This window comes from Quercus lobata, chromosome 3 (assembly GCF_001633185.2).
Source record: "Quercus lobata isolate SW786 chromosome 3, ValleyOak3.0 Primary Assembly, whole genome shotgun sequence".
In the NCBI taxonomy this organism is placed as follows: domain Eukaryota; kingdom Viridiplantae; phylum Streptophyta; class Magnoliopsida; order Fagales; family Fagaceae; genus Quercus; species Quercus lobata.
Window position 1 is genome coordinate 24,428,948 of NC_044906.1, and position 20,263 is coordinate 24,449,210.

At 35.1% G+C, this 20,263-nt stretch overlaps 4 protein-coding genes across 5 annotated transcripts in view; 3 read left to right on the top strand and 1 right to left on the bottom strand.

Moving 5' to 3' along the window:
- Positions 1–20,263, bottom strand: part of LOC115980017 (TMV resistance protein N-like) — a 101,668-nt gene that overhangs the window by 69,008 nt on the left and 12,397 nt on the right. The gene's annotated exons all lie outside the window — the stretch shown is intronic.
- LOC115980614 lies at positions 10,932–11,312 on the top strand. The gene has a single exon (XM_031102845.1). It carries the CDS (start codon positions 10,932–10,934, stop codon positions 11,310–11,312), a length of 381 nt encoding a protein of 126 aa, XP_030958705.1.
- On the top strand, positions 14,770–15,709 carry LOC115980019 (LRR receptor-like serine/threonine-protein kinase EFR). Its single transcript, XM_031102206.1, has one exon. The coding sequence runs from the start codon at positions 14,832–14,834 to the stop codon at positions 15,687–15,689; it is 858 nt and encodes a 285-aa protein (XP_030958066.1). The 5' UTR covers positions 14,770–14,831; the 3' UTR covers positions 15,690–15,709.
- Positions 15,698–19,004, top strand: LOC115980615 (probable LRR receptor-like serine/threonine-protein kinase At3g47570). The gene is made up of 2 exons (XM_031102846.1): positions 15,698–15,918; positions 16,075–19,004. The coding sequence occupies exons 1-2, from the start codon at positions 15,698–15,700 to the stop codon at positions 17,147–17,149; spliced, it is 1,296 nt and encodes a 431-aa protein (XP_030958706.1). The 3' UTR covers positions 17,150–19,004.

Genomic DNA, 20,263 nt, shown 5'->3' on the forward strand with positions numbered 1-20,263 from the left:
TTCTTTCTCTTTCTCTCTCTCTCACTCTCACACACACATAGAGAGCGGCGGATAACAAAAGCTAGAGAGAGTCAGCCTTTTAAATTGACGCTCATGCATTCTGCCTCTTCCGCTCCAACGCCACTCATCCTCTCCCTACCGCGTCTTAGATGGGTCAAATTGACTGTCTTTTATTTATTTTTTATTTTTTTATCGTTCTGATTTGATTAGTTTTAAGATTGTGATTTGAGTTTGTATTTTGATTGAGATTGAGTTTAGATAGAGATGTTTGAGAGAGAAAAGATTTGGATCGGTTGAGTGAAGGAAGAAAGAAAAAAAAATAAAGGGAGAAGAGAGATTGGCAAGTGAGGCAAGGTGGAGGCAGAGAAAAAATCTAAGTGCAGGATACGAAGAGTGAGGAGAGAGGAGCAAGGGGCAGAAATGAGAAAGGAGGAGAAAAAAAATTAAAATATTCTGACCAGTGTGAATGCAACATAAAATAATAAAATTATATATATATATATATATATATTTGACTATGCACTGTAACTGAGAGGTTAAAATTTTTGGTTTTGACTCCACTAATGTAGCCTTAGTTTTATAATTGGTGGTGCTAAAAATAGCAATATGGTTTTTTAGCACTGATGATGCAAAAAATTAGTAGTTGAGCTCCTCATCACAATGGATGGACAAAGCTGTGATTGGGGTCGTCTCTGTTGGAGGAAAACCTGCAAAATGAATTGGGTGGAAGGGTAACATGCCAGTGTGGCATTAGCCAAACCACCTCCTATGCTTTAGTCAGTAAGGGAGGAGAATTAGAGAGAAATAGACTGGAGAGTGATTTTCGTAGAGTATTTGTGTGTATCTTTCACTTCTGTTACTTTCTCTTTTATAGTTGTGTGCCTCATTAATGGGTAATGAATTACTGTATTTATGCTCAACGACTAGTGCGTTACGAATTTTTGTCTGAAGTTCACAGCTCACTTTATAACTGTTGCTCCTTTCATTGTCATCAATGAGCGTAATAAATGCATAACATCGTCTCTTGGTTAATGATGATTTCAACTTAATGACGATCATAAATTTCTGTCTCATCAAGCACCATCAATAATAATGCTCTTACATACTTATTTTTGGAGTGTGGTGTGTACTTGATGCATTATGAATTCGTATTCAAAGTTTAAAGAAAGGAAGACACAATTTCTTTCTTCTTTTCTCTCTCTCTCTTTTCTTCCAAATCTCTTTTTTCTCTTTTTCTCTCCCTCCATCAACATCATCTCTCTGTCCCTTTTTCTTTTTCATTTTTCTCTTTTCTCTTTTGATCTCTTATTTTATCTACATATGTTTTTTAATATTTTCTTTCTTTCTCTGTATCTTCTAGGATCTCGCTTGTTCTCACACATTTAATATTTATCTCTACTATATTTAACGTGAGAAGTAGACAAAAAAGAATAAAGAAGCATTAAACTTTTGTATTACCACCACATACACTTAATATGATGGTCACTCTACAAATATAAGTGTTTATGGGGTGTGGGGGGCAAGGGCTAGGGTTCAAATTTTCAGGAGGGAGCTTCACACACATATACACTTAGATTATGCTAGAATAGAATTTCTATCTTGTATTAAAAAAGAAAATTGTGTATTTAAATTAATCAATATAAGTATTTTTTTTTAATTTATTGGAATATAAATATATTGAATTTAATTAAAAAAATATTAAGAATATTACAAATTTTACCACATAACTTCCATAAATTGATGTTGTAACGAGTGTGATTAATAAATTTCAATAACATAATAAACAAATATATCTTCTTCTTTTTTGGTGACATATCAAATTGTAAAAATTGTAAAATAAATATTATAATGCCCTTCATTTAATTCTATTTTAAAAATAATACTATCTTTGTTTTATCATATATGTGAATATACTTTAAAATTGGTAAGTTTTGCCAATTATTTATTATTGAAATTTCAATGTACTGCAAAATAATCAACACACTACAAACTACTCCCATACATTATCTCATCCTCATTTATTTAACCTTTTTTTTTCTCCCCAAATTGCTTAGTTACGCCCTTTACAATGCACAATAAATTGGTAGCAGCAGCAGAAGTCACAACAACAACAACAACAAGCTTTTTGAATTTTGGCTCTTGACTATATTTGTGGTTATGCTTTTTCTTTATTAATTTTTTTTTTTCAAATTTCAGAATCATAGCATCACAAGCTATCCGGCTGTCCCCCTCAAACATATTTACAATAGTTCTTCAGTAAAGATAAATATTAAACAGAGTTAGATATCGGGTCGCTGGATTGCTTGTGGAATTGTTGCAGCGTGGTACTGATCAAGTGAGGGCCATGATGGTGGTGGCTCTTGCGGCGGCGGCGTTGACGGGATTTCGGTAGTGGCAGTTCTTGTAATTTGGCAACTTCGGTTTATCGGGGGGCGTGGGTTTGGGATTTTCTGTGTGTTTCACGACAGTGGGGTAAGGATTTATAGTCTATGGTGGAGCTGTCATTTGCGGTGGTTGGGTTTGAAATGATGGGGTTAGCGATGGATGGGTTATCGGTGATATAAAGGGTCGGGCGTGGTGGATTTCCGGTGGATGGTGGCTTTGCTGGGAATACGCTGGTTCTCAAATTTGTGGGATTTTACAGATTGTTTTCTTTTCTTTTTTGATTGGTGGGTTTATGGTGGTTCAATGGTGTGTGGTTTACTAGTGTGGATTGATGGGATGAGAAACATAGCAAAGGATATTTTTTTTCTTTAATTTTTTACTGGTTCTTGATTGACTGCGGTGATACTTCAGACAGTGAGGTTTTGTTTTTGATTTTTGAGTTTGGCTGAAACGGTGTAAATCACAGTGATGCGTGGATGATGTCCTCAACACTTGCTCTGCTTGTTTTGTTAACTCTTAACAGATAGTAGTAGCAGTACTGTAGTAGAGGTTTGGGAATGGAGAGATTGAGAGTGGTGGCGAAGGAGATCACGTACGCAGAGAACCACGCAAAGCTCTCACCTCTGCAACGCTCTGTGATAATCCCAGTCCTCTCTCCCTCCACCACTCTCTCTACCGCTTCGGCCTCCGACGCAAGCACCAGTTTTGTGTTTTCACTTGGGCAAAACTGTGCCGTTTGGAGCTGATCGGTAAAACAAAACACATTAGCGCAATGACATGTCACTTAAATGCAAAGGTGAATTGCTAACGGAACCAGACTTCAAGTGTAAAATAAAATTTTTGAAAATTTAAAATGTAAAATTCAAACAATCCCAAATTTCAGGGTATATTTTACAATTTACCTTAATTATTTTTTCAAATTTCAAAATCATAGCTATCCAGCTGTCCCCTCAAACATAATTAGAATAGTTCTTCAGTAAAGATAAATTTTGTTTTTGTTTTTTTGATACAAAGATAAATATTAAACAGAGTTAGAGAAAGAAAACTGCGTGAACATTGACTCGTCGCCTCTGTGCGGATCCGGATCCTCTCCATTTCCCTTTGAAATGGAGAGGCTCCAGTACACGGTGAGGATTTGAAATGGAGAGTATCAATGGTCCAAAACGTGCCACATCATTTAAAGTGTTAACACACACTTAACTCAATAAATCCAACTCTGATTAAACCAAGGTTAATAACCGGACCCCTTTTCTCTCACCAACCTCTTCACTCCTCAGTCCACTCCTCTGTTCTCTACTTCACTCTAAATTTCAAAATTTTTAAAAAATCCCATTGTTGTTTCTGCCGCTACCACTCTCACGCCAGACCACCATCATCGCATGGAACAAGTCTCAAACCAGTCACCATTTCGCCACCCACCAGCCACCGTTGCGGTCTTTCTCTCCCCCAACGATCTATCAACTTCTGCTACGCCTTCACCCGCTCCACTGCCTAGTATCTCCAAACTGCATCGCCGGCACAATCACTTCCCAGTAAGTTCTTTCTCTCTGACTTTTCATAAATATTGGGAACACGAAAAAAAATAAATTGATATTGCAATTTTTCTTTTATTTATTTTAGTTGGTTCTGAGTTTAGGGATTGAAATCAGATAGTGGGTCTTTTGGCTGTAAGATTTATGGGTCTTTTGGTTCTGAGTTTAATCTGGGTCTTGTTTTTTTTATAAAGTTGTGATTTTTTTTTTTTTTTAATTTCTTCATTTTCATGGTGTTGATTTGTACTAAGAACCAAGAAATTGTTGATGGGTATATTGTTTTACCCTATTATGGGTTAGGTTTTTTATTTTTATTTTTATTTTTAGTTTCACTTGTTGGTTTTTCTATTTGATGAAATTGATGTCCTCCCAAATCAGAAGCCTTAAACTTGATTTTCTCAATACTCAACTCCTCTGATGTAGAGTACTGTGGCTGGTGTTGAACTAATCTTTGCAATATTTTTCTATCTAATATTAGAATTTATCATGTTAATATTGCCTCCTTAGTTCTTCAGATGTCAATACTGTAGAGATATGCATTGTCTTAGTTTCTTCAGGTGCCACTACAAATTTGAGCATGAGTTGGCAGTATTCTTATATCACTTGGTTGGTTCAAGTTGCAACTTCCTGATGGGGTGCATCTGTTCAAGTATACAGCAGCTAGGCTAACTTTTTCTCTAATTGCAGTAAATTATAGATAAATTATTGAATTATGGTAGATGTGGTTTTTCTTCTATTGGGTTGCCTTTGTCATGGTATTTGCAACATGTTTTTAGCCAAGCTTTAAATAAGGGCTGTTCTGATTTCAAAAGGTTTGGGTTGTCAGTTGTGTGGGGCATTAGAATAGTGCTTATATATAGCAATTATGTTTCAAGTTCCAGTCAAATTGTTGGTCTATTTCACTTGAAACCAATGAATCATATAAGATTTTTGCAAGTAAATTGAGGATTGGTCTTCTAAGATGTTACTGTATTGATTGAAATTTGTTTTTCAACGTTACAGGATGATAGAGTATAGAGATCCAGCCAAGCTATATTGCCAGAAAAGGTTTTGAAGCATTCATTATGGATTGATATCTTGACGTTAGCAAGACTAATTTTCAGTTTTATTAAAGTTTTAGACTTGATATGAGTGAACTTCTTTTTACTTTGAAACATGTGTTGTGACAAAAAAGACTTGCTTGAGTATTATGTTGTCTTATCCAATTTTGACACTTGAGTGTCTTCGTTTATGTATACAAAAACCATTACAATGATTTATAGTACAAACCAAAGAGAATGTAATAAAATGCAATTCTTCTTTTCTTGATATTTCAATATCTATAATGATTTTTATGAGTTATCTTTTGAAATGTTACCAAGCCATTAGCCAATTATGGTAGTTTTGATTTCATAAAAAGGATGATAAGAGACTTCTCTTGAAACTTTTTATTTATCAAAATCAATAGATAGCAGATAATTGAGTAACCAATTTAGTGACAAATGCAATATTAAAACAAGCATATAAAAAATAAATAAATGATTGTTCCAAAAGAGTACAAATTCCATTGAAATGTATACTTTGATTACAAGGCCAAATAACAAGAAAACAAGAGTTCTATTGAAATAGACTTCAATTACAAGACCAATTTTTCCCCTAGTAGAATATATAATTTCCACTAAGAAAAGAGGAAAAAAAATGTGTTTGCTTCAAGATCATATTCTTCATCAATCTCAAGTGGCTTGACTATGGTAGCCCGTCAGTGCCAGCCTTTACGTAACCATGCTGAGAATATTGAGCCACCAATTCAGAAAAAACAGGTTTAGCACTCAATTGCATCCAAGAAATCACCTGCATAGTGGATATCACAAATTAGCAACCTTTAGTATTGTGACTCAGTGCAATAATTCTTTCAAATTCGGACTACATAGAAGATAATATTGAAAAGTTGATACAATGTTAAGAAAAATGAGAATATTACCATTAAGATGATGAACAGACTTGGAGGGGGGGATTTATATCAAGAGCTAGCATAGCTAGCCAATGAATACACTGAACTTAGCAAAGAAAAAACCAATTTTGCCTGTACATGAACTATCAAACCTACATTACAAGGTTTAAGTGCTATCAATTTCAAGTATTACTACAAATTGAGAGCACATTACCACAAAAATGTTGTAAACCAATGCATATTATGAATATTTAATGACACACTGAAAGGAATCAGTCTTTAGTACCTATTGTTTACTACCATTGTCAAATTGCATCTGTCTTTAGTACCTTTTGTTTATTATCAATGTCAAATTGCCTAGTATCACTGCAACAAGAATCACGCCCATGGTCTTTAGCTCTTACTGTAGCTTTCCAACAAGCTACATCAAAACCAACCCAGATTACTACTAGCAAGATCACAACCAACAAGTACAAAAGGTAAGCATTCCACTAATGCTACATTACCTGTGCACAACAAAATCTACCTTTTCAACTTTGAGAGGTCTCCAATGGAGACTCAATCATCAAATCTAATGCCATCTAACTGCAAATGAACACATTAAAGTGCTGTATAAATTTAGAACTTCACATTGATGCAAGTTTTGTAATAATGAATTATTTTAATCACCAGTAGATTTTGATATGCCTAATCTTCTTTTACACTTTCTTTTAATCACTTTCTGCTTAGTTAATCACTTTCTGCATAGTTGTTTTCTGTGTACATTGCTCACAGTAAAAAAAACTACCCAAATCTGTTCAATGCATTTTTCCTACAGTTCAACTTATAAAAGAGCAGAAAGGAAATTGTTTTCTCCGCAACCAAACAAAGCACAAAAGAAAAATTGTAGACCAAGCACTTGAAATAGAGCTCCAACAAATAAATAAATAATAATAAATAATCAAAGAGCAACCTGTTTCCCTCGCAAGTGGGGCAAAGGCAAGGATTGATAGCTACAGGGTCATACATAGGCGACCACTCTATGGTGGCATTTCCATTGCACAGTTTGCATTTATAAAACCCTTTTCCTCTGCAAACCCCACCCCACAAGGCAACGCCACCTTTCTCTGCACAAAAAACCCACCAAGAAAATCAAACTCAGAAGCAAAAAGACTAGCAAAAGAGAAAAAGAGAGAAAAAAAAAAAGTTTGGGAGCCAGAGATGGTTTGGCTTTTGAGTTTACCCGTTTCGCTTCGCTGGCGAAACGAATCACTTTGATAGTGGCGGTGGAAGCAAGGTTGAGAGTTATTAGTCCACCGGTGATGACAGCGGCTACAGTGGCCAGCGGGCGAATTGGCTTTGGTATCATTTTTGTGTGTGCGAATTTTTTCAGAGGCAATTTTTCAAACAGTTGGAGTGCATGAAGGTGATTAGGCAGGAAACCCAATTTTCCAGATGGGCTGGTGAGAGAAGAATAGCATGATGGCTGGTAGCACCGGCGACGGTGAGGACCGTGGGATGGAGAGAAAATCCTTGGAGATGAGAGTTTGAACTTTGAAATTTCAGATGGGCTGGTGAGAGAGAGAGTTTGAACTTTGAAATTTGAGGTGTGATTATGTGTTAGGTGCTATGTGCTCAAATAGACTGGAATCATCTTTAAGCAAGACTACATGTTAAGGTGCTATGTGTTCAAACCTCTGCTTGGTTTCTTGGAATACATAGGAAAATTAGGAAAAGCATTGGGAAAAAAAAAATGAAGAAATCGAATTGTCTGATTAAAAATGGTTATTAGTATTAGTTTACATGAGATTTATAATTTTAGAGAACCACAATAACACAAAACGACTGAGAGATCGGTTTTTTTTTTTTATATGATAATTCTAAGCAAACAAATGGTGGGTTGGGATTTGTTTAGTTTGATTACCACTGGCTTGACATTCTTTTGTCTTTTTCAGGGTATCGGTAATGGAATATTGCAAAGATTAGTTCAACACCAGCCACAGTACTCTACATCAGAGGAGTTGAGTATTGGGAAAATCAAGTTTAAGGCTTCTGATTTGGGAGGACATCAATTTCATCAAATAGAAAAACCAACAAGTGAAACTAAAAATAAAAATAAAAATAAAAAACCTAACCCATAATAGGGTAAAACAATATACCCATCAACAATTTCTTGGTTCTTAGTACAAATCAACACCATGAAAATGAAGAAATTAAAAAAAAAAAAAAATCACAACTTTATAAAAAAAACAAGACCCAGATTAAACTCAGAACCAAAAGACCCATAAATCTTACAGCCAAAAGACCCACTATCTGATTTCAATCCCTAAACTCAGAACCAACTAAAATAAATAAAAGAAAAATTGCAATATCAATTTATTTTTTTTCGTGTTCCCAATATTTATGAAAAGTCAGAGAGAAAGAACTTACTGGGAAGTGATTGTGCCGGCGATGCAGTTTGGAGATACTAGGCAGTGGAGCGGGTGAAGGCGTAGCAGAAGTTGATAGATCGTTGGGGGAGAGAAAGACCGCAACGGTGGCTGGTGGGTGGCGAAATGGTGACTGGTTTGAGACTTGTTCCATGCGATGATGGTGGTCTGGCGTGAGAGTGGTAGCGGCAGAAACAACAATGGGATTTTTTAAAAATTTTGAAATTTAGAGTGAAGTAGAGAACAGAGGAGTGGACTGAGGAGTGAAGAGGTTGGTGAGAGAAAGGGGGTCCGGTTATTAACCTTGGTTTAATCAGAGTTGGATTTGTTGAGTTAAGTATGTGTTAACATTTTAAATGATGTGGCACGTTTTGGACCATTGATACTCTCCATTTCAAATCCTCACCGTGTACTGGATCCTCTCCATTTCAAAGGGAAATGGAGAGGATCCAGATCCGGTGCAGTGGTGGTACATTAAGAATGTTTTTGCAGTGGGGGTACTAGAGTCCAGTTTTTTTTTTTTTTTTCTTCTTCTTTTAAATCAATACATCTGTAATTTTTTTAAGAAGAAATTCATCTGTAATCTGGTTTGATAAAATGCTTTTTTTGTATGTAAATTTTTGAAAGGCCTAGGATGTGCTTGGTGGTTAATTTTTGTTGGAGTATTTTGGTTAAATTTTAAAATTTTACTGTGTTATTTGGACTAAATTTTGTTTCATTACAAGGCCATGAATTATGTTGAGGGAGAGAAAAAGATTTAGGGTCATGGGGGGTTAGGTAGAATTTTGGAGGGCCAAACTTTATAATTTCGTACGTTTGTATACGCTACGTAATTATTATTATTATTATTATTATTTTTATACAGGATTCTTGACCATATAGCCTTGAGACTTGAGCTATATGCATAGATCCCTGCACAAAACATGAAATTGTGAATACCACGGATAGAGTCGAGTTCTTAAGAGCACTAGTATCTGAGAATACAAAAAAGTGTTTATTTTACATTCTTAAAACTTATCTTATCTATTTTATCATTTCATTTTACAACTCACCCAACATTTTAGATTCTATTTTTACATACAATGCATTAAAATAATATAAAACATACCAACAAATAATATATACAAAAATTTAATTTCTCTCTCTTTCTCCTCTACCTTTTTATCTCCTTGTCTCCAACAAACCCACACATCACTTAAAATAATAAAATTTAAGTTTATCACCCAATTACAATAAGTTGCAAATATGCCAATTTATTGTAGCAAAGTGACAAATTTTTTTACATCTACATACCCGGATGAAGTGAGTTTTGAGTGAATCTAGTTGTAACATAGCAACTTGGGGGGTTTTGCACCCCCTAATGCTTGTGATCTAACAAGTGTTAAATTATTGCTACGTGTTTACATCTAAACGGGTCCAATGCATAATACATTGAATCTAACTCTTAGGATGTGTCAAATTATTGGAAAGTCACTTACCATTATGATTCATTTTCAAACATGGGACCAAGGAGGAAAGTGGACACAAATTTCTTGGGTATGCTCATATTTTGAATTAATTTGCAAACTTCAAAAAAAGGAAGACACAATTTCTTTTATCTTTTATCTCTCTCCCTTATCTTCTCTATCATGAAATCTCCTTTTTCTTCTTTTCTCTCGCTACATCATCTCTTTGTCATTTTTTCTTTTGGACAAAAGGCTAAAAGCTATTCATAAATACTTTTTTTTCTCCACTCACAAGCAACTACATTAAAATTGTAGCAAAAGTTGTCTGCTAGAATTTTTCAAACAAGTGAGAAAAGTAGTGGACCCACTTGAAAAAGTTAAAATTCAATTTCGAGTTGACACATAAGATGGATGTGAATTTGGATACGAGAAAGAGAATGTCCCTAGCATTACTCACCCAAAAATTGCATAGATCTGCATTGAGTGCATCCTATAAATTATTTTGGAGCAAAAAACTATACCAAAGTTGTGCATTTCTTGGGCCATTGCCTGGTATAATGTAATTCTATAGGCCTTTCTAGTCAATTTGGGCTTAAAACAAGCTTCTAAGACAATCTCTTCTATAATGTTTCTTCATTCTTAAGACAACCTTATCCAACAAACCCTACACCCATAATTAATTGAATCCTAAGCCTTCACTTTTTAACGAATCAAAACTACCATTAAGTCCCAAAATTTTCAATCTCCTCAGTGGATATATGGTAATGGTATATTGATAATTCATTTTATTTTATGTTTTCAATGGTTTGGGGTTTAGGGGATTCGATAGAGCCTTAGCTCAACTGACATCTCCTAATATTTCTAATAGAAACATCTTGTGTTATGTTTTGTTTTCCTAGTCCATAATTTATAATGTTGTGTATGAATTAAATTTTAAATTTCCAAATTTAGATCTTACCAAAATTTCACTTGGCCTGATAAGAGCCTACAAATGCTTGAGGTATTGACTAACTATTTCAACAACAAGCCACCCTCCAACCAGCCGAAATTAGGCCCGCTAGTTTACAGTCACAAGCCAAATTTGGTCATGTCCAAACTTGGTTACGTCTGAAGGGAAAAAAAAAATTTAGAACAACCTATGACATCACCGACATAGCTTTTTATTCATCCATAACAGATTACAAGTTACAACCACTGAGACCAATTTTCTTCTTTCAAAATGAGTGTAACCATGGTTAATAGCTCCACGGTAATGGGACTCATCCAAGACACAAAGAAGTTCAACAATTGCATCAATGAATGTTTTGAGATGCTAGGTATTGACGGTAATGGTATGCTTTCAAGAGAATTGCTTTATGGGGGTCTTAATAAGCTTTTGTCATTGGAAAACAATACGAACCAAGAGGAAGAGATCAATGATCTCTATGAAGTAATTTTCAAGAGGTTTGATAAGGATGAAAAAGGGTTGATTGATCGAATGGAATTTGAGTCTCTTATTAGGGAGCTCATGCTAGCCATGGCTCGTGGAATAATTGGTGGTCTGCCAGTTCTAGTGGCTCTTGAGGAACACAGTCTGGTTATAAAGGCTGTCAACATGAAGTGGCTAGCTTGAAGGAAGGTAGTCGAAAGAATAAAAGAAAGAGAGAAAAGAATGTGCTTCGTGATATATGCCTTTGTTGTCACAAATTGGAAACTAGCCAGCAACAAAAAACGTAATAGCAATTTTGGGGTTTTTATTTTTTATATTTTTTTGCTCCAAATAGAAACGTAATAGCAATTAGTTTTGTAAGTTATAAATATTTATGTGCCAATTTTTTTTTTGAGGGGAAATTTATGTGCTAAGTTGATACACTACACAACTTAATGCATCAACATCTCTACAATTATTGTATTTACGGAGAAAATGGGCTTTTGCCCTTCCTTTTTAAAATATCCAAAAAAATACTCTATGTTTGAAACTAATTAGAGAAATGCCATTATTTTGAAACTCGATTTTCTAAAAATCGAATTTTAAATGTATAACTCGATTTTTGGAACATCAAGTTATAGCGAATGTGGACTTAGAATTTTTTTTTTGGAACTCGAGTTCCACGAACTCGAGTTCCATGTAAAGTACTCGAGTTCATGGAACTCAAGTTTCACTTGAATTTTTTCAAGGAACTTGAGTTCCAGAATTTTTTTTTTTTTAAATTTTCAATTTGCTATAACTCGATTGTCCAAAAATCGAGTTTTAAATTGAAACTCAATTTTTAGAAAATTGAGTTTCAAAATAGGGGCATTTTCCTAATAGTTTCAAATATGGGGTATTTTGTTGGATATTAAAAAAATAAAAATAAAATTAAAAAGGGCAAAAACCCATTTTCTCCTTGTATTTACACATATCTCTAGTTTCGTGAATTTACTCCTTAGTTTTTTTTTACCATTATTTTTTAACCCTATTTTGATTATTCCCATGCCCTCAACTGGTGATCAACAAAAGAATAATGAAGAAGGTTAAACTTATACATAAACAAATTATAAGCAAGGCATCACGCAATCCATGACGTACATTCTAGACATCAACTCTGATGGGAATATATGATCTATGACATATCTGATACTAAATTATAGCATAAGATTTACCAATGTAAAAATTTCTAGTTTACAACCCCCAATGTTTATTATGCAACCAAATTTTTAATTAAGTAATGATTTATCTAGCCAAGAGCCTTGTAGCCAATTTGGATTTCTGATGTTCCAATAGAGATGTTTAGGGGATTTAAATCTCTCATCCCCAACTGTAGAATTATATTTAAAAAATTATTGATTTATCTCAATTAATTGATCCACCTCAATCCAAACAGGCCGGGCCTATAGTACAGAGAAGTCTTCATGCAATAATGTATATATAATATAAAGAATGGTCCTCCAAGCTAAATCAGAAAGAAGCTACAGCTAGCTGTTTGTCTTCATTGATCCAGCTGCATAATCTAGCAGCGTGTTGAAAACTAATGATGACTTGGCTGTATCTTCTAAATTTTATCAAACCTCGTGGGCATTTTTGGCTACATGGCTTTGGTAAGAATTCTGTTCACTATGCTACCGTTTCTTGTGGACTTGGTCATAATGTAATCAAGCCTCAGTGACGGAGCCAATAATTTTATGCAAGGACCAAGCTAAATAGTAAAATTTCAAAATCTCATTCTAAGAAAAGGATGATTTTTTACCATCTTTAGAGAGATCAAATTGAACTTCGATAGGATTATTCTGTATTGAAAGTTTTGTCAAAATTTTAGGAGGGGGGAACAAATAATTTCAAAGACTAATTAGGATTTTGTTACCACTATTAATGAAAAATTTGAAAAGCTAGGGGGACATGGCAGCCTTGGCCCCAACGTGGCTCTGCCATTGAACCGAAGCTAGATGTGAGTAGAGGCAATATATAAATCTTATGTGAGATTTAACAAATTATGTACTCTTATAGAAGTAAACCAACATTGAAATAATAAGTCCATTTTAGTATTTGAAATTGAGTACGTGGAAGATAATTTTTAGATATGGAAAAAATTAAAAGCTATTTTTTGCATAAAGAGTACTAATCACTTATTTCACATTCCACGTGAGAAATTGTAAAATTGCATGGTCAAGTATCTTTGAATATACAGTGAATAAATTTTTTTTTTTTTTTTTTTTTTAATTCCTCTTGCTTTAAGCCGAGCTTTTTAGTGTCAATTTTTTGTCATGACCTCATCAAACCTTACACTCATCACAATCGCCACTCCACACGCTCCAAAGCTTTTAGGCTTCTCGTTAAAGTCGAACTTTATTCTTCGACAAAAAAGAAAGGGCAGTGTTATTACTTTGCACTGCCCTATTACAGTCAACATGCACAGATTTTTTTTTTTTTTTTCCCCAACTGAAATTGTGACTTGTTGAAGTGAAATAGTGACTTGAAAATCAAGTGTCACCATTTCAATTAAAAGAAAATAACTAAAATGTAAAACTAACACTTTAAGTTTCTTCAGATTTCATTTCTTTTATTTAGTTTTGTTTTTGTTCATTTCAATCCTCTAAGTTTCTAATTCATTCAATTATGGCCTTTACGTCAACTTTTGTTAAATTTTTTTTTTTTAAAAAAAGGAAAATATTCTTCAATCATTAATTGAATTTTTTTATTAAAAAAATTTGAAGAAAAATTTAATAAATTAACCACCGCATATAACAAATTTCTTCCTATTTATGAATATATAATTCCTACACATAATATGGATCCAATTAACTCAACTGGTAAAAAAATTTGCTCCCAAATAAAGTAGGGCCACAAAAAAAAAAAAAAAATCAAATTTTTCTTACACAAAAAATAATTATCATGGTGCTGTGATAGATTCATATCTATCGCATCCATATTCGAATTTTATATGCACGTTAATAAAGAATAGTCTTCCTGGTGCCATTCTAAAGACGCTATATCTGTCTATATCTTCATTGATAATATCAATTTGATATGCAGCGTCAAGGAAACTTATGATGACTTGGTTGTTTCTATAAAACCTCTGTCAAGAATTGTGCCATCAACTTTCTGCAGTGAAATATGCACGTAGGTTGATCTTTTCAAATTCAAGTTCAGTACAATTAGGAGGAAAAAGCCATAGTCCAATCACCAATGATAATCTCTCAAACCATTAGAACTGGGGGTTGCAGCATACTTCATTTGCTGCATTCTACAATTAAAATATACATTGAAAAAAAATGAGGCATTTTCATTGCTCCTTAATGCTTCTCATCCTCTTTTTTCAAATTTTCGCTTGCTATAGAGTGAGAAAGGTAGGGGGTACTGACTCTGGCACTGAAACAGAAGTACTGTTATCTTTCAAATCCTTTTTATCTGATCCCCAAAATGCTCTGTCTGGGTGGAATATAAGTCATTCTCACTGTACTTGGTTTGGGGTCAATTGCACCAGCAATACAACAAAAGTTCAATCACTGCACCTTACCAGTCTGGGGCTCTTTGGTATTATTCCTCCTCAGCTCTCCAACCTCACTTCCCTCATAGCTCTAGACCTTCCAAACAACACCTTTTTTGGTCAAATTCCTTCTGAGATTGGCCATCTTACTAGCCTTCAGCATATAATTCTCGTGGGGAACATAAGTAATGGCACAATTCCTAACAGTCTTATCTCATTGTCGTAGGCTTGAAAGTGTAATGTTTCAGAACAACAAACTTACTGGTCATCTTCCCCGTGAACTAGGCCAACTTCATGGACTGAAATTTCTTGACGTGTCCATGAACAATCTTACTGGTGTAATTCCCTCTACTTTTGGCAATCTCTCCACTCTTACCATTCTCAACAAAGCAAGAACTCAAATATCTGGCGAAATTCCAAATGAGTTGGGTCGTCTCAATAATCTTGTCACTCTTCAACTCTCGGAGAATCAATTAAGTGGTGAGATTCCCTTTTCAATTTTCAACATTTCCTCCCTGAAGTTCTTATCTCTCACACTGAACAGGCTAGTTGGAAAGCTTTCCTCCAATATAGGCCTTACCCTTCCCAAAATAAGGGAACTCTGCTTGGCAAGCAATCATCTGGAAGGACCAATACCAAGTTCTTTATCCAATGCTTCATATATTGAACACCTTGATCTCTCTTCAAATAATTTCACTGGGCATATTCCTTTACTAGGTAACTTGAAACATCTTGTCCAGTTACCCCTTAGCGTAAACAGTTTATCTTCTACAACAAAACTGAATTTCCAAGTATTTGATTCCCTTACAAACTGTACCCTGCTAAGGAAAATCCTTCTGAATTCTAACCAATTAGCTGGTGAACTTCCCCCTTCTGTCACAAATCTCTCAGTCCATCTCCAACATTTTTGTGTTCATGATAATTTCTTGTCCGGTAGCTTCCCTCAAAGATTTGAAATGTACCAAAACCTTGTGTCCTTACCAATTGAGAATTTTTTTTTTTCAAAGGCAAAATACCAAACTCCATTGGAGAACTTCAGAAACTAGAAAGACTTATGGTTATTGACAACTTGTTCTCTGGAGCAATTCCGGATATCTTTAGCAATCTTACATGGCTATATGAGCTAGACATGGCTAACAACCGGTTATCTAGTAGAATTCCCATGAGTAAAGAAACATGCAAGCGATTAGAGATGCTTGTTCTAGCAAGGACAGCCCTCAATGGCAGCATTCTAAAGCAAATTTTTGAGCTTCCCCAGCTAAATTTTTGCTGTTGGCAATTAACAGTTTAAGCAGTTTTCTGCCCAACGAATTTGGCCATTTGAGTCAGCTTGAAATCATGGACATTTCTGGAAACCAGCTATCTGGAAATATTCCTGCAATAACCAAGAGATAACTCAATTTTGCAACGTCTTAACATTGCAAGAAACAGGATAACTGGCTCAATACACCAGTCACTGGAAAATCTAGCAGCACTGGAGAGCTTGGATCTTTCTTCCACCAATCTCTCTGGCCTAATCCCAACAGAATTGGAGAACCTTAATGCTTTGCAGATGTTAAATTTGTCTTTCAATAGCTTGGAAGTAGAAGTACCGAAAAATGGTGTCTCTGCCAACATCAGCTGGCATTCTCTCCAGGGAAACAATCAGCTCTGCGTATTTGACCATGAGACTGCAGAAAAGCTTAGAGTCACTACTTGTGTGAAAAAAACAAAATCGAATTCAGATTTAGTGCTCAAAGTCATTATTCAAACCTCTTCTTTCATTGTGCTTGTGTGTGCATTGTGTTTAGTATGTGCAGTGATCACCACAAAGAAGAGAAAGACAATAAACAATGAAAGTTCAACATCTAAACTGAAGGGTTTACCGCCAAGACTATCTTACTCTGAAATCCAGCTTGCAGTAAACGGGTTTGTCACAACAAATTTGATAAGGAGGGGAGCTTTTGGGTCTGTTTATGGAGCTGTTTTCAGTTCTGGTGAAAGTGGAATCCACACCACAGTTGTAGTGAAGGTTCTTGACTTGACACAAAGCAAAGCTTCCAAGAGTTTTGATGCAGAATGTGAAGCTCTCAGAAACATCAAGCATCAGAACCTTGTTAAGGTCTTCAATTCTTGCTCCAGCATTGATCACACAGGAGCTGAATTCAAGGCTTTAGCTATGGAATTCATGTCTATTGGTAACCTGGATAAGTGGTTGTACCCAGAGGACGTTGAGTGTGGATCAACTCTGACCTTGACCCAGAGACTAAATATTGCCATTGATGTAGCTTCTGCATTAGATCACCTACATCATGATTTTGACCCACCTGTAGTCCATTGCGACTTGAAACCTGGAAATGTGCTTTTAGATGAAGATATGACTGCTCATGTAGGAGATTTTGGGTTAGCAAGGTTTCTCTCCCATGATTCATCACAGAATGGGAGTAGCACAATTGGACTAAAAGGCTCGGTTATATTGCTCCAGGTATGTTGTGGATCTTACTTTATGAAACTTAAAATGATTTAGTGATTACATTCACAGTTCAAACAGTGTTCTACTCTACCTCACTTGCTAAATTCGACCCCAAAGAACAAATTAGTAAAAAATATTTTAAAATTAACACCCTATGTTTCTACATTTTTTCCTCAAGCTTTTATCATTTCTGGTTGGAAATACTTGATCCTAATATCCTGAAATACTGTTATCAAGTATGGCTTGGGTGGAAAGGCTTCAACCAGTGGGGATGTCTATAGTTTGGGATACTGCTGCTTGAGATAATCATTGCCAAGAAGCCCACAGATGGGATTTTCCAGGAAGGTTTAAGCATAAACAAGTTCATCTCCGAAGTGCATGAGAGTAAAATCTTGGATATTGCTGATCCAAGGCTTTTCAAGGATAATGAATCTTTTTCGCAAAGCAGCAGTACTAATTATTCTTCTGGTGAAGATAGCAGCAGCAAGAACAAAAACAACATTGCTTTCAGAGGTGAAGAGTGTGTGGCTTCTATGGTGAGAGTTGGACTGTCTTTGCTGCTGATTCATCGAAAGAAAGTTTTACTATTGAGAAGCCTTATTTTGTGTATTTATGTTTGTTTCCCAAGCTGTTTGAAGCTATAAGCTCTTATGATTAGAACTGCAACTTGATATGAGGATCTCTTTAATGGCCAGTTAATTTGATCATATGTCAAATTTTATCAATTCTATTTTCTTTATCAATCCCCCATATTAAGAAAGTTCGAAAAAAATTTATGCGAATATATGCTAAAACACATGAATGCAAGAAGATAATTGCTTAGGCCATGTCATAAGGGCATCATATTCTTCATTCATAGGTGCAAAACAGTGTGGGAATTGGGCTGCAATTTTATATGAGGGAGGTTATGTGGTATAGTAATCAAGTTACCATAGGATGTTTGTTTGTGCCAGATAAGGATGTAGTATGAGAAGGCTCTGGTTGGGAAATATATGGTGTAGAAGTGGCTGGTGGAGAAGGATAGGCATGCGGGGAACTAGTTTCTGCAGAAACTAGTGGAACTGATGGTAAAGGTGAAGGTTTCAGTACAGGTAGAGTAGAAGAGGATTGTGCAGTGGAATTAGATTGAGTAAAGGGCTGAAGAATTGATTGAGAACAAGAGTGCAATAAAAAGGTAAGCCAAAGAGTAGGTGAGCAGAATTTGAGGGAGGAGCACTAGATTGTGAGGATGAAACTTGTGTTAATGCAGAAAAAACATGTTGATTAAACAAAACATGCCTGGTAACATAAATTCTGTGAGAGTGAGGTTCAAGACATCTGTAACCTTTTGAGTAGGGAGGGTAACCTTAAAATACACAAGGAGAAGTGTGAGGTTGAAATTTGTGGGTATTACAAGGCTTAAGAAGAGGAAAACAAGTACAACCAAAAACTTTCAAGTGTAATAAATCGGGTTTGGCATTAAAGAGGAGCTCCCAAGGTGAAAGACTATCGAGTAAAGGAGTAGGTAGTCTGTTTATGAGATGCTAAACAGTAGAAATAGCATATGACCAATAAGTGGTAGGTAATTTTGAGTGAGAAAGCATGGTCAAAGCACACACAACAAGATGCCTATGTTTCCTTTCAGCCACTCCATTTTGTTGGGGTGTGTGAGGGCAAGATAATTGGTGAGTAATACAATGATTAGAGAACAAATCATTAAAGGAATTAGAAGTGAATTCACCCCCACAATTCAGATCTAAGAATTTTGATTGTGTGATCAAGAAGATTTTCAGTGGTGCCTGTAAAATGTTTGAAAGTAAATAGGAAATCAGATTTCAATTTCAACAAAAAAATCCAAGTAAACTTGGTGAAATCATCAACAAGTACAAGATAGTATTTAAAACTATTGATGTTTTGTATTGGAGCTGGACCACATACATTAGTGTGGATTAATTCTAAAGGTTTAGAAGACTGAAAAATCAGATTTAGCAAAGGTAGTGTCTACAATGCACATCAGAGTTATTTGCAGTACATGATTTTGAAAGAAAAGGAACTGCCTGAGCAAGAACTTTATGACTAGGGTGTTTTAGTCTGTGATGGCATGGCATCCACTTTTTGGAAAGAAACCTATTTACAGAATTTACACAAAGTCTGATTTCTTTTATTGGGTAGATGAACCAGGACATGTATTGAGATGTGAAGGTGATGAAGATGTAGTTGATGCTTAGGGTTTTGAGTAGATTGGATAGACTCCATTTTCACTCAAATTCTCGTAGAATATTTTCCCGTCCGAATATCCTGACATTGGAAATTATAGCATCAAAATGGCAATTGTTACACAAGCATTAATTTGTGAACTGAGAGTAGATTAGAAGCAATACTAGGCACATGTAACACATTTCTAAGTTGGAAATTATGGTATTTAGTGCTAAGAGAGGCATTACCTATATGAACCTTCCTCCTCTACCACGGTTATGTGAATTTCTTGCTCGACCTTGATTTCCTCCTGAATTCAGATGCATCTGTGCCTGTGAATGATTCACATTCTGCTTCTGGTTTGATGAGGCATACATTGCCATAGAATGCAAATTTCCTTCGGCATTTTCAATCATAGTTTTTTCATATGAATTATTAACTTCAAGTCTTGATTGCAGGAAGAAAGTGAGCATACTCCTTAGGCAAGTGCAGATTAACTCTTCGTTATCTACTATAACACCAACTGCTAGTAATCAATCTCTTGTAGCTTTAATTCTCTGTAAGAATCCATTGATAGTGTCAGTGAATTTTTCTATATTTTGTAGTCCAATCTTCATATTCAAGATATTAGGCCTCGAAGTTGAAGCAAATTGTTGCTCCAAAGTATTCCAAACTTCTCTAGCATTGTTGATTCCAACCACCAAAGAGAATTCTGAAGGCTCTGCTACCATATGAGATTCAACGAAGGAATAAAGAAATTTAAAGAATATATCTAAATGACTATATTAGATCAGAAACTCTGTATTAGATTCATTTTTATATAGTCATTTGCAGGATTAGAGTTAGTTACAGATCTAACAAACTATTAGAGACTGAAACAGTAATCTTAGAGTTAGTTAGTACAGATGGATCTCACGTGTTGTAAGTTAATTAATATCAAAGACTGAAATGGCATTGTTCTCTTAAGTCATTCCTTCATCAAATGAAAACGTG

Coding starts and splice junctions, on each gene's coding strand:
- LOC115980614 (XM_031102845.1), top strand. CDS start 10,932: ATGGTTAATAGCTCCACGGTAATGGGACTCATCCAAGACACAAAGAAG.
- LOC115980019 (XM_031102206.1), top strand. CDS start 14,832: ATGGCACAATTCCTAACAGTCTTATCTCATTGTCGTAGGCTTGAAAGT.
- LOC115980615 (XM_031102846.1), top strand. CDS start 15,698: ATGGTTATTGACAACTTGTTCTCTGGAGCAATTCCGGATATCTTTAGC. Junction 15,919..16,074: donor CAGCTAAATTTTTGCTGTTG/GCAATTAACAGT, acceptor TGCAAGAAACAG/GATAACTGGCTCAATACACC.